This window comes from Pan paniscus, chromosome 10, assembly GCF_029289425.2.
Source record: "Pan paniscus chromosome 10, NHGRI_mPanPan1-v2.0_pri, whole genome shotgun sequence".
Classification (NCBI taxonomy): domain Eukaryota; kingdom Metazoa; phylum Chordata; class Mammalia; order Primates; family Hominidae; genus Pan; species Pan paniscus.
In genome coordinates, this window is record NC_073259.2 from 21,058,150 (window position 1) to 21,072,879 (window position 14,730).

General features: G+C 38.3%; 1 protein-coding gene across 2 annotated transcripts in view; it reads right to left on the reverse strand.

The window, feature by feature from the left end:
* Positions 1-5,255: 5,255 nt before the first annotated feature.
* Positions 5,256-14,730, reverse strand: part of EPS8 (EGFR pathway substrate 8, signaling adaptor) — a 198,747-nt gene continuing 189,272 nt past the window's right edge. For both annotated transcript variants that reach the window (XM_055095435.3, XM_003816528.6), the window contains 3 exons: positions 9,327-9,507; positions 8,257-8,386; positions 5,256-6,527 (listed from right to left, as the gene is read on the reverse strand). In XM_055095435.3, the coding sequence (XP_054951410.1) occupies positions 6,414-6,527; positions 8,257-8,386; positions 9,327-9,507 (425 nt within the window). In that variant the 3' untranslated portion in view covers positions 5,256-6,413. The remainder of the gene's footprint in view (positions 6,528-8,256; positions 8,387-9,326; positions 9,508-14,730) is intronic.

Below are 14,730 nucleotides of genomic sequence, written 5' to 3' on the forward strand. Positions count from 1 at the left end.
GATATGAAATCAATATATAAAACTCAGTAGCATTTCTATACACCAATAACATTCAAGCTGAGCCACATACACATAAAAATAACAAGAAATTCAGCTAACCGAGGAGGTAAAAGATCTCTACAAGGAGAACTGCGAAACATTGGTGAAAGAAATCATAGATGACACAAATGGAAAAACATTCCATGCTCATAGATTCGAAGAATCAATATTGTGAAAATGGCCATACTACCTAAAACAGCAAAGTAATCCTGAATTACTTTGTTGTAATTCAGGAGCAAGTTATATAATTTCCATGTAATTGTGAGGTTTTGGGAGATTTTGGTATTGATTTCTATTTTTAGTCCATTGCAGCCCAAGAGTATGGTTGGTATGATCTTAACTTTTTAAAAATTTATTGAAACTTGCTTTATGGCTGAGAAAGTGATCAATCGTAGAGTATGTTCCATGTGCTGATGAGAAGAATGTATACTCTGTGGTTAATGGGTAGAGTGTTCTCTAGATGACTATTAGGTCTAATTGATCAAGTGTTGAATTTCAGTTGGAATTTCTTTGTTACTTTTCTGCCTTGATGGCCTGTCTAATGCTGTCAGTGGGGTGTTGAAGTCTCCTACTATTATTGTGTGGCTGTCTACACATACATTTAAAGGTACTTGTTTCATGAGCCGGGGTTCTCCAATGTTGGCGGTTTATATATTTAGAATAGTTAAGTCTTGTTGAATGAACCCTTTATTATTATATAATGACTTTCTTTGTCCTGTTTAATGATGTTTGCTTAATGTCTGCTGCCTCTGATCTAGGAATAGCAACTTCTGCTCATTCTGAAGAAGTCTCTTGAAAACAGAAGACGGTTGGGTCTTTTTTTTTTTTTTTAATTCAACTTGCCACACTGTGCCTTCTAAGCAGGGCATTTACACCATTTACATACAAGTTTAATATTTATAGGTGAGAGTTTGACCCTGTCATGTTATTAGCTGGTTACTTTGTAGTCTCTATTGTGTAGTTGCTTTATAATACCTGTGAGCTATGTATTTAGGTGTGTTTTTGTGGCAGCAGATACTGCTTTTTCATTTCCATGTTTAGAACTCCCCAGGCCTAAAGGATATCTTGTAAGACTGTTTTAGGGGTAATAAATTCCCTTAGCATTTGCTTGTCTGGAAAAGATTTTATTTCTTCTTTGCTTATGAAGCTTAGTTTGGTGGAATATGAAGTTCTTTGTTGGAATTTCTTTTCTTTAAGGATCCTGAAAATAGGCCTCCAATCTCTCCTAGCTTGGAAGGTTTATATTGAGAAGCCTGCTGTTAGCCTGATGGAGTTTCCTTTGTGAGTGATTTGACCCTTTTCTTTAACAGCCTTTAATAATTTTTTCTTTCATGTTGACCTTGAAGTCTGATGACTATGTGTCTTGGGGACGGTTCTCTTGTTAGTATCTAGCAGGTGTTCTCCAAATTTCTTGAATTTGTATGTCAACTTCTCTAGCAAGATTGGGGAAATTTTCGTGGACCATACCCTCAAATATATTTTCCGAGGTGCTTATTCTCTATTCCTTCTCTCTTAGGAATGTCAATGAGTCATAGTGTGGGGGTCTGTCCTGCAGACTCTGAGCCAACGACAGATGAATGAAGTACACTGACACACAGATATTCTGCTTTGCCAGTTCAACTGAGCGTCCAGGCCACTTAGTTGCAGCCGCAGCCCTGACCAGCCAGCAAGACTCGCATTTATTCAGTAAAGATTAATTGACAAAGGCTTGAGTCAACACCACTAGAGGGTAATCGACATTGTGGACTTCCCGAGTAGAAAACAATTAAGCACCCACAGTAGATCAAAGGTTAGTCTTAGGACCACATGAGTAAACAAGCTAGTTAAGTAAACTCCCCACATTCCTTTGTTTCTACTCTAATTTATTTAACTAAGGGGACAAGGCTGCCTTCAGCCAAGTTTATTACTGGAGCTTACGCAAACCCCCCAGGCCTTCCAAGAAGGTTTCTGGCTTATAATTTTTCCCACCATCCTGACGTAACCCCCACATCATAGATTTGGTTTCTTCACATAATCCCATATTTTATGGAGGCTTTGTTCATTTTTATTTTTAATTTATTCATTTTTGAGATAGGTTCTTTCCCTGTAGCCCAGGCTGACGTGCAGTGACACAACCATGGCTCACTGCATCCTCGACCTCCCTGGTTCAAGCTACCCTCCTGTCTCAGCCTCCTGAGTAGCTGGGATTACAAGCACGTGCTACCACACATGGCTAATTTTTTTTTTTTTTTTTTTTGGTAGAGATGGAGTTTTACCATGTTAGCCAGGCTGGTCTCTAACTCATGGGCTCAAGTGATCTACCTGCCTCGGCCTCCCAAAGTGCTAAGATTACAAGCGTGAGCCACCACACCCAGCCTGTTCACTTTTTAAAATTCTTTTTTCTTAATTTTATTTTTTATTATTAATTTTTGTTATTTACCAAAATTAACTGCAAATTACCAACCAAGCCTTTCCCTGAAAGTTGCAAGTCATCAATGGATTCCAGAGTTTCAAAGGAGTTACATCAAATAGATTCTGCCAGTGTAATTATTGTCTAAGTGGGCAGACAGATTTCCGGTACTTCTTACTCTGCCATCTTCACAGAATCCTCTTTTAAAACTGATACTCTAACTGTATTCCCTATAAGTGGGAAAGCTGAAAAATATTGAGTGAATTAAGCAGAGATATAGAAGATATTTTAAGAAAACAAAACACCCAAGTCAGACTTTTAGAAAACTATAACGTCTGAGATGAAAATATAATGGAAGCAATTAAAAGCAGATTAGAAATAGAAGAATAAAAGGTTATGAACTTGAAGACAGCAATAGGAACTACCCAAATAAAACAGACGAAACAAAAACTTGTTAAAAAATTAACAGAGCCTCAATGACCTTGGAAAGACTTCAAATGGCCTAATACACATATATCGGAATCTCCCAAAAAGAGAAAATAGGAGGGACAGAAAAAACATTAAAGCAATAATGGCTAAAAGTTTTACAAATTTAATAAAAGCTATAATTCCACAGTTCCAAGAAGCTCAACACGAAGAACAAGAAACAAGAAAACCACACAAAGGCACACAAAAACCAATTGGCTGTAAGCCAGCAAAATAGATCTTTACTCTGGCATCACCAGTTGAGTCCAGTAGCAGCAGGTGATTCTGTTTTAGTTTTTGCCCTAACATTTTTGGGACCAACATCACTGCACTCTCTCAGAGGTGCTGGCATCAAACGGCCAGAATCTCCTCCTCAGAGGTCTCTGTCCCAGCTCTACAGGGCGCTCTCCTCTGTGCTACTGAAGCACCAGGACCAACACTAGACCGTGCCTCCTCTTCATGGGTCCCAGTCCAAGCTTTCTAGGACTCTCCTTCCAAGCTTCTAAATGCTGATAAACCTAATCCCTTCCCTTTGCTCTGTAGCCCTAGAGGTAGGAGCTGCTTCCTATTATAACCACCTCTGTGATGTCTTAAGTGTTCTCTTTTTGCCTGTTTAACAATTCTTTACATTAAGTACTCTACATTAAATACTACTAAAATAACAGAGAAAGATGATTGCACCTTGTTAGGTAAAATCATAAGCTTTTTCTATCTTTTAAATTTTTTTAATCAATTTTTTTAGAGATAGGATCTCACTCCATCACCCAGGCTGGTGTTCAGTGGTGCACTCATGGCTCACTGCAACCTTGAACTCCTGGCTCAAGCGACACTTTCACCTTGGACTCCAAAGTAACACAGACTGTGTGTGAATGCCACCACACCTGGCTACTTTTTTTTGTAGAGATGAGGTGTCACTTTGTTGCCCAGGCTGGTCTTGAACTCCTGGGCTCAAGCAATTCTCCCATCTTGGCCTCCCAAAGTACTGGGATTATAGGCATGAGCCACTGCTCCTGGCCCACATTTTAAAAATTATTGTTGTATGAAATTTCAGATATGTACAGAAGAGCAAGTGTAGAGGCTAAGTACTAGAGATTGGAATGGGTTATGAGTTATTCTCTCAGTTTCAAATCCATCCCTTAATTCTCATCTTTGAGATTTGGGGCTTTGTCAGGTGCATGCTCAATAGACTGTGCCGAAAGCATGTGCTACAGGGAGATAGAAGGCTAGAGAGGGAACAAGGGGCTTCTCCCTCCTGTTTTACTTCCTGTTGCTACCAACACAACCCCAGTAGTGGTTCTTCACTCAGTAAGTAGCAAATGATTCCCAGCAGCAGTAGTTGGCTCAATTTACCAGTTTTGTATTCCCTAGGCTCCCAGAGGCATCCTCACTGTGCCCTCTTAGAGATTCAAGCACCAGCTACCTGCCATGCTCTTCTCCAAAGTCTAAGTCCCAGAGCCATGGATTTTCTGACCTGTTTTTCAATTCCTGAAATCTTTTCTGAATACCTGAGGCAAAAACACTGATTAGGCTGTGTCCCCCTGTTAGCTTTGTGGGGTCTTTCCTCAAACCCTCAGATACCAGTGACCAAACCCCTCAGATGTCTGGATCCAAATTCTGTGGTGCTGCTCCCTCAAGATTCTAAATTCCAGGAACCTCTTCTCTTTGTCCCCACATCCTTAGCTGATGTGACTGCTTTCTGCAATTACTACCTCTGTGATACATTCCTTTGGCATCTTATAGCATAAAGATGTAAATTACACCAATTCTTTTCATATCCGTCTGCTATTTTACACGCAGGTTATCTTAACTTTTGGATCTTATTTTCTTTCATCTTATCCCTTTCAATAAAGGCTAAACTATACATATGTATCAGTCCTTATGAAATGTAAAAGATCTAAACTAATTCACCTTTATCATGCTCATGTTTGTTCCACTTTATCCGAAGGGCAGTGTTATAGAGAGACTGAGAGATAGAAGATGAGAAACTCCCACATCCTTCAGGATCTGGGGAAAATTAGCTTCTAGGAAGCTAAATCTCCTCATCTGTAATAATTCATATAGAGTTGTTGTAAATATCCAGGAAAGCATTTATATGGAAGCATTTAGCAATCGTAAGTGCAGTGTAAATTAGTTCCATTACCATTACCAAATATGACTAGATGGTAGAAGGAAAAGATGATGAAACGAGAGGCGAAAAGAAGAAAAACAACCGAAAAAAGTATTCTAGAGTTTCTCTACCCACTCAGAAATAGAATAATATATAGTTTTTTAAAAATGTGGATCTCTACTTTTTCCCATTGCATTCAACTCGAATCCTCAGCCGATCTAGCACAGATCCTTTTTGCTAATGAGACAGAAACCATTTATTAACAGACAGCAAATACTGTTTATTGCAGACTTTCCAGCTGACTCATGTGAAAAGGCACTATGAAAATTAATGAATCTAGATAATTTCTCTAAATGATTTATGTTAAAATATACAACATTCTTACATAACATCTGTTTTATATATGTGAAATAATATAACATTTAATGACAAAAATTGTGTTTCCAAAAATAACATTTGTTGAAGGTTAGGTATCTTTCTTTTCTCTATGTGGAATCTTTCACAGGATTAAAATATGTGTAAATTAAGTGCTTCTTATTACCAGAAATACTTGACACAGATAAACACATAAAATGGCCCCACTTCCTTTTAACTACTCATATCAACATTCAGAACTGAGGCTTTCATTAAGCAAAATACTGCAATGCACACCAATGCAGACTACTTCCTTTGCTAGTTTTTGAGAAGACATGACCTCTTTCCCATTTGTGCTTTCTCATATATAAGAACACAGTATACATAATAAGCAGAATATAAACTAAATCAAAATACAAGCTATACAAGGAGTTGCAATCAACAGAGCCATGACAAACTGTCTTGAGAATGCTCCATAGATTTATATTTGCATGTCCAACGTATGGCTGTACTTTACAGTTCATTCAAATGTTTTAATTTTTTTAAACTGTTGGCATTAAGAACTTTAAATAAATCTAAATATTCTTCCATTGAGTATGTCAGAGAAGAGACCTAAGTAAGCAGAGGCTAGCCTACAGTGAGCTATGCCCTGAATGACAGACACCATATTCACAGGCAAAATCGAAACTGCTTAGATTTTGAATCATGGACAACATTGTTGCTTTGTTGCAGTGAATAACTCCACCACTATCAAAACAATTCCTGTTTATACCCTGGGATGGGGATAAAATAATTAGTCTAATTAAGGAAACTTCACCTTGGTAAAGTAAGAAAAATATTTTCCAAGGTCAAAAAATTCAGTTTAAATTTTTTCAGTTTTAATAAAAATAATGGGCCTAGAAGCAAATCCTGTGCTCACTCAGGTTTGCATGGGTTTTTTTTTTTATGGTGATAAATTACATCAAGAAAAATGAATCTGACATTCCCTTCAAGGCTTCTTAAAACAAAGCATGTTGGAATAATGCCAAAAACAATGGAGTTTAAATACAAACAAACAAATTAGTGACTGCTTCCTTCATCAAAAGATTCCACTCCTGAATCACTAGCAGCAGCACTGATTTTTTCCTGTCGTCTTCTCATAATTTCTTGTAACTCGGAGCTGCCACTGCTATCCTGAAAGATAAACAGTTCAGACAAGATAGTTACTGACTTGTGCAGGCTGCAGGTCATATCATGAAATGGCTCAGGATAAAATTCTACTGTGGTTTTCTTCTAGTATCTCTTTAGCAAAGCTAACAGCTCTACTTTTTAAGTGAAGCTTCTGCACTTCACTAATATATCACATTAATAATTTTTCATTTTGTAAAGTCTGTTAAGGCAATTCACTCACCAGGCCTTTCATTTGAACATGATAAAGATAAATCAATAATGTATGTATAGTACTCTAGGTTTGCTGAGAGAAAGAGGAAATGTGTACAATAAGCATAATAACATGGTAAATTATCAAAGGAGTCTTTTGGGATCAAACAAGATACTGATCTGCCTTTAGAAGATTTTAACTCAGGCCAGAGTGGGCTCAGAATTCACCCAGTTTCCCCTCCATATAGTTCTGACCCTCCGACCATGCTGGCTTTTCTCCTTTCCCATCAACAGAAGTCTCTGGCAACACAGGCAAATAATCTAAAAGATTAACTAGATCCAAGGAAAGGGTGAGGTGGTAGAAGGTGGCTGAGGAACATGAAGAACCTCAGGTAGTCAGCCTCTGCCTCAGTTCCCATGCAGAGAATAGGAAGAGAACAAGAAGCAAGAGACCATCCTGAAGTGGGTGGTGACAGCAAATGACAATAATGATAGGCAGGTGTGGGATGAAGGAATTCAGAATTTTAGGAATATGGCATTTTCTAACATACCTTGAAGAAGTAATTATATACTCTCAACAAGATTAAATATAGTGGTAATAAAACTGCTTGAGAAAAATATGTAATCCTTATTAATATTCAACATATGGAAAGCAATCAAATCAAACCTTAATATGGAGCCTTCAAGATCAATGTTGTAGGGAAAACCTCCAAGGGAAATATGATTTCTCTTGATTCAGAATGGCTACGGGGTGATACGCATGAAGTGATTTTACCCTGAATTATTTAACTGTTGAATTTATAGAATATACCTGCTAGAGATGATTATGGATCAATTTCATGCCAAAGCCTACATTCTTTCATTTGAGTCCAAGTATAATTTTCATGAAACTATTAAGAGCTGTGAGATGTAACAGTTGGAAACTACTACCCGTACATAGCACATTTTAAGTCTAAAATAGGATATTGGAAGCTTAAGTATAAAGCAATCTAGAAAACATGACTCTCCTGCTTTCATACAGACCATTGTGATTAAATACTTTTCCAGGCTCTCTATTTTCAGTGATCTCTACCTAACGTATCTTTCCCGATTATTGAGATGTATTAATAGACCTAACACACACAGCCAGGGTTTTACAATCTTATAACCTATACGTTATTAGAATCTCCAAAAAAAAAAAAAAATATTAAGAATAGGCAAGGATTCTGGCCTCTTAAGGCTCTTACTCACTCAGAAGCTAATTTCCATTGTTATGTCAAAATTAAATTTCCTATAGAATTAGTCAATACATATAAAATGAGAACATTATGCTTTTTGTCAAGTTTCCAAAAGTATGTGCTCAAGCTTCACGTCATATGAGCATTTATAACAAATTAACCTTCTGGAAACTGTCATTGATGATCTCAGTGACAAATTTACAAAAGCAGAGTTAAATTTAATTCAGCTCTGTTAAGAAAGGGAAATTGGCCAATGTGGACATAAACAGTTGTTTCCAGAGCTTTCAATTTGCAGAAAAACACCACCTTAGGTTGACAAGTCATACCTCTAATGCAGCTTTTTGTACAGTGATTTGGCTATAGACTCTCGCCCCTTCAGGGCAGACTGTCCTCAGTTCATCCTTATTGAGAGAGAAAAGTTGTGCACCATTTAATACTCCAAGACTATTGACAGTCCTAAAAAAAAAAAAAGGAAAAAGAAACTGAGCATTAAAAATATTGCCTACAAACAAAGGAGAAAATTATCTGTTCCTGCTAGTAACTTCTCTTTTCTAAGCGTTCCATACCCTGGAACCCTTATTAAATGCCACTACAGTCTTTATAGTTAGGGCAATGACAAGTTTCTTTCATGATGATGACCCTGAGGCTATACAGATTATTAATTACAAAGTATCAAAAATGAGCCAATTCAGTTTAGGGTCATTGTTTAATACCAATTCTTGGGATTTGGTGTTTTATAGAAGGAATAGATAACTTTCTAGTAACCTGGCAATTGACTAACCATTGTACCTCATTTTTCAATCATGCTGGGTAGGTGAGTTTATAATATGTCAAGGTCCCTTGAATATGTATTATTCTAATAGTTCATTGTGCCAAATACATATGAAATGTTTATAGACTTTTAGATAGATAAATAGAACCTTTACTATGGGTTTATTAAAGGAAAAGTTCTATTAAGATTATAATTGATGCTAGGTAACACTATTTTTTTATTTGCCAGAGACACTATATCCTGCAGCAGGAGGAAAGCTTATGCTCTATGTCCTATGTGGTCTAGGAAGTTCAGCTAAGACCATGGTCCTACCTAGGTTACATCACAGTAATCTGATGGAGAAAAGAAGCTACTGGGCCTCAAAGCTGCCAACAGTTTGCTTAAAGAACTAATAATGAACAGATACTACCAACTCGAAAATGGGGTGGCATCAGAATAATTATTTATGCTTATTTTAGTTCTTTTTCAGCTATGAACAGCTATAGTGATTTCTTGAGTATGGCACAAAGTATGCAGTCTGTGCCCTTATGTTTTATAAGAGTTATCTGTGACATCTAAGTAAGCAAATTGAAAACAATGCATGTTGTACACACAGAATTGCAAAGTATTCACAGAGAGACTCACACAGGGTTGAATCCCTTCGACTGTAACCACGTCTTCACATCCTCTGGTGTGGAGTCGTAAGTGATATTGATAACTGGCACGTTCTGCCGTGGCACATGGAATTTCTTCTGAGCGGCACTCCGTCCAATGGTCAGTCTGTGGATGAGTTCATCCTGCACTTCCTCCATCTGAGATTTCCTTCCTAGACACCAACAGGGAGTAGGTTCTTTTTGAAAATCCCTAATATTACATCACCCTCTCTAGAACCCCAATCTCTATAATCCTTTGACCCCAGTAGGACCTACAATCTAGTGTTCCTACCATCTTTCCTCACTTTTATCCTCGCCCGGTATAAATGCCATGATCAATTATTAAAATAACTCCCTGGCTCTTCTCTAGTCTCTTCATTGTATTCCTTTGGCAAAACCCCAATCCTGGTTAAATCTAACTTTCTGCTTATTCTGTGCCTGCACCTGCACAGCTGAATATAACACAACAATGCTGAATGATCTCATGTTAAATTCATGATTATGAACCTTAACTTGGCTGTTAATGCTTCCTGACAATCATACTACATTTCCTTAGACTGGTGGCTCTCAACTGGGGACAGTTTTGACCCCAGAGGACATTTGGGAATATCTGGAGACACTTTTGGTCGTCACAATTGAGGGAGAAAAAGGGGAAAGGCTGCTGCTGTCACACAGTGGGTAGAAGCCTGGGATGCACACAACATTCTATAATGTCAGCCTCTCCTACAGCAGAGAATAACCCAGCCTCAAAGGCCAAGAAGTCCTGCCTAAGGTCATGTAACTGCCCACTGTCTTAGACAAGTATTGAATATATTCTACTTCCTCTCTACGAACTTCTAACCCTATTCCCCAATCCTCACCTTGAGCTGATCTCATTTCCTAATTTATGAATAAAATAGTTAGAAGAAAACCTCCGTAAGTTCCTCTAGTAGTTCTTCCTACCAGCACTTTCCCCATATGTTCTGCCTGCCTTCCTATTATGTTATATAAGAGCTGTTTCCCTGCTCCCAAGGCTGACTCTTCATGTATGCACTAGGCCTCAAGTTCTCTGCCTATTCAAATACTCAGTCATTTCTCCCTTATTTATCCTGTTATTAATTTTCCTTCTTCACTGAATCAGTTCATCAGCCTGCAAACATGCTATTATTTTATGATTTCTGTTACCTTTAAACAAGTCCTTTTTACCATGTCCTTTCCCAGCTACTGCCCATTTTTCTGCTCCTTTTACAGCAAAGTTCACGAAAAGTTGCCTGTACTAGTGGACTCCAATTCCCATTCTCCTATTTTCTCTTAATGTCACCGAAATTCAGTTTTGCTTTTCCCCCCATCTCTCTACTACACTTTGCTAAACTCCAGCCAATTCTTTCCCAGCTACTATCTTATTTAACCTATCAGCACACATTTGAAGCAGAAGATTCCTCCTTGAAACATCTTCTCCCTGTGGCCTCCAGGATACCACAGTCTCCTCATTTTCCTCCCATGTTTCTGGACTCCCCTTCTCTGGATCCTCTTCTGAATATTCTCATCTCTCCAACTAAGTAATATTAAGGTGCTCTAGGGGACACTCCTGAGACTCATCTCTGCCAGCACTACCTCCATCAATGACCACTGTGCTTAGGTTCACGGCCATTTAAAAGATGATGGTTACCAAATTATTTTTCCAGTCCTCTTACTCGGAACTTGGGTGCATATATGCTGTCTACTTGATATATTCATTTGGGTATTTGTTAAATAGCTCAAATGCATGTCAAATATAGCATGCCCAAACCTGAATTCCTGATCTTCTTCCTGAAGCTTGCTTTTATGAACTCTTAGACTTGCTTTTTAGACTTCTCAACTCACTTAATGACAATTCTATCTTTCCAGTTCTGGCAAAATACCACGGAGCTGCACTTGATTCCCTGTCCTATACTACATCCAATCCATCAGCAGATCCTGTTAGTCTGACCTCATAATGTATCCAAAATCCAATGATTTCACTGTATTTTTTCTATTGCCAGCTTGGTCTGAGTTACCAGCCTATTAACAGATCTCTCTGCTTCCACTCCCTACCACCCTACCCCCTTCTCTTCATTCTCTTCTCAATATAACAACTAAGTGATTCTTTTAAAATGTAAGTCAGGCTAGGTGGCTCATGCCTGTAATCCAAGCACTTTGGGAGGCTGAGGCAGGCGGATCACAAGGTCAAGAAATCGAGACCATCCTGGCCAACATGGTGAAACCCAGTCTCTACTAAAAATACAAAAATTAGCTGGGCGTGGTGGCATGTGCCTGTGGCCCCAGCTACTCGGGAGGCTGAGGCAGGAGAATCGCTTGAACCCAGGAGGCGGAGGTTGCAGTGTGCCAAGATAGCGCCACTGTATTCCAGCCTGGCAACAGAGCAAGACTCCGTCTCAAAAAAAAAAAAAAAAAAAAATGCAAGTCAGATGTTGCAGCCCCTCTGCTCAAAACATTCCCAAGTGATCCTAATTACTCCCAGTAAAAGGCCCTACAAGACCTCCACCTCTCTAAAGCCACTCCACAACTCTTCTGGAGCCCTTCACTCTTGCTCCCAATGGCTCCCTTGGTGCTCTTCAAATTTAAAGGCCACTCTAGTCTGCTCTGCCTGGAACGCTTTCCCCCGCATCTCCACATAGCTTACTCCTCCCCACCTTTCTATTTCCCCTGATGTATATAAAACTGCAATCCCTCCCCAAAAGCACTCTCTATCCACATTGTTTTATTAGTCTCCAAACCACTTACCACCTTCTTGATAGATAGTTTTGTCTATCATCTTTTTTTTTTTTTTTTTGAGAAAGAGTCTCACTCTGTTGCCATACTGGAGTGCAGTGGCACAATCTTGGCTCACTGCAACCTCCACCTCCCGGGTTCAAGCGATTCTCCTGCCTCAGCCTATCGAGTAGCTGGGACTATAGGCGTGTGCCACCGTGCCCACGCCCAGCTAATTTTTGTATTTTTAGTAGAGATGGGGTTTCACCCTGTTGGCCAGGATGGTCTCAATCTCCTGACCTCGTGATCCACCCACCTTGGCCTCCCAAAGTGCTGGGATTACAGGCATGAGCCACCGTGCCCGGCCAACTTAATCGTTTTTTAACCTACCTCCTTTCATTAAAATATAAGCCTGAGGAGAAAAAGGATGCTTCCCTTTTTTGCTTGCATCTATATCCTAATACGTGGAACGGTGCTTTAATTCAGTAAATACTTGTTGAATAAATGAATGAATGAGGCATTCTGCTGACTTTTTCACCGAGACTTTGAGAATCATCATGTACAAACCCCTTACATAACCAGATAAGAAAATGAAGGCCAAAAACAGAGAAATGATCTGTCAAAATCACATTTCAATTAGTAGAATAATTTAGCTAGAACTGGATCTTCTGACTTTCAGCAGAGGGCTGTTTTATAGCCAAAGTCATTAAAATCACCTTTGATTAACTTCCCTAGCTACTCCTTTTTCCTAGCCATTTATGCTAATGGAAAAGATGTGTGTGTATATGAACATACTGTCATGACAAAAATAGGAAAGGCATAAAAGTACAGGAAGGGGAATCATGTGTCTGTGTATTTTAAAATATGTGTGTATATATACATAGGTACATTACGTTCGTTGTTTGTTTTCACTTTCAAGAAATAAGAACAATCTAATTAAGTTGGCAAGTGACAATAACCTGGTCACTTAGGGAGCTTTTTGTGACCAATGTTCTGTGATTTTTCCCCCCTAGGGAAAGGGTTTTAGAAAGTGTTTGGTGCCCCTGGGAAATAAGGGAAAGTGTGAATAGTTAGTGTTATTTCAGTCTAATTTTTTTTAATGCCTCAAGTATCTAGGAAATCTTTTGAAGTAATCAAAAAAGGGGAAAAGGGGAGGGAGGGAGGGAGGGAGGAGTAGGGGGTGCTAGAGAGAGTAAGAGAGAATACTATTGATTGTTACATTTAAGTATACATTATGTGCATTTCATTAGTTACCTTTTAAAAAATCACTACAACAAACTGTCAAACAGCATATGAGTGCATCTCAAAGGAATAAAAAATAAAATGTATCACCACACTAAAAGATTTGGTTTCTCATCTGCTGACTTAGCCAGTGTATCAATCATCACCAGTCCACAGCATAGTTTTCTTCCAGGAAGGACAAAAAAACCTCCACCTAACATGTTCCTGGGCTTTTGCTTTCCATTTCTAATGTTCTAACACACAACAGCAAACCAGAATAACTTTACACCTTTCTAAAGTAACACTCTGATTACAAAAGATTAAATTCGAATAAAAGGACTACCATTTCAAAGGAAATGGGAGAAATACAAAGCAACTAAAGTTTGGCATCTTAAAAGCGATAAAAGGAGAACCTTTTGGGATCCTGCGATAAAACAGCCTGAATAGCTTCTATGACACAAGGCTTCACAGTTATTCTGAATAGGCAACACACAGACTTCCACAAAAGGGCTTCACTCTTGCCACTTGCTACATTGTAAAAACAGGCATGTTGGCTTTTTTCCCCTGTTCATAGCTGCTACTTGATAGATTTCTATGAGTATTTACTTCCTAGTTCCTTTCATTTTATTTTTACCAGAAGTTTAGGCAGTAAGCAGAGAATGTGGGTAGATGAGTAGGCATATTTTGAGAGAAATTTGGCTATCAATAAACACACACTGAAATATGTGCTACTGTCTGGTTCTAAAAGAACATTAAGCCCCAACATTCATTCAGAGAAAAACTGTTCTGCAATAAAGTTATCAAGAAATATTTGTTTTATAAAAAGAAATATATTTATTTAATGCCAAACTGTATTTTTGAGATATTTTAAAAAGGAACTTACATAAGTTGCGAATATATTGTAAGATTTTTAATATTCTAAGGAAACAAGTATGTGTGTGAATTTTGGGAGAGATGTTTATATTTTATACACCAATGCCACCCTTTTACTTATGAAAAACAGACTTCAACATGATGAGTCACAATTATCAGGAGAGTTCTCTATCTTTAAAAGTATGCAAACTATGCCTCTTTCCCACTAGGTTATTCTTGGTTTCTCAGCGTGAACAAAGAACAGACTGTCCTAACCCACACACTGCTCCAAATGGGGACTGGAGGCCGATGAACTTTGATCCTAGCTAGGCCTGGATAAAGAGTCCCACCGTGTCAAAGATGACTGTGCTGACGTCTCTATGGAGGGAAATGCTATAAACTTGTGGGAAGAATAAAGAAGAGAACAGTCATTTCTAAGAGGAAGTTTTCTCCTTAGGGAACTCAATAAAAATATTTATAGAAATTTCTCATCTTAAAACTATGTCTTTAGTGTATTTGAAAAAGAAAGCTCTTTTTAAAAACTCCACATAATTTTAAAAACTTAGTAGCATATTCTATTTTATTATGGTTCTACACACTCACACACACAGTTG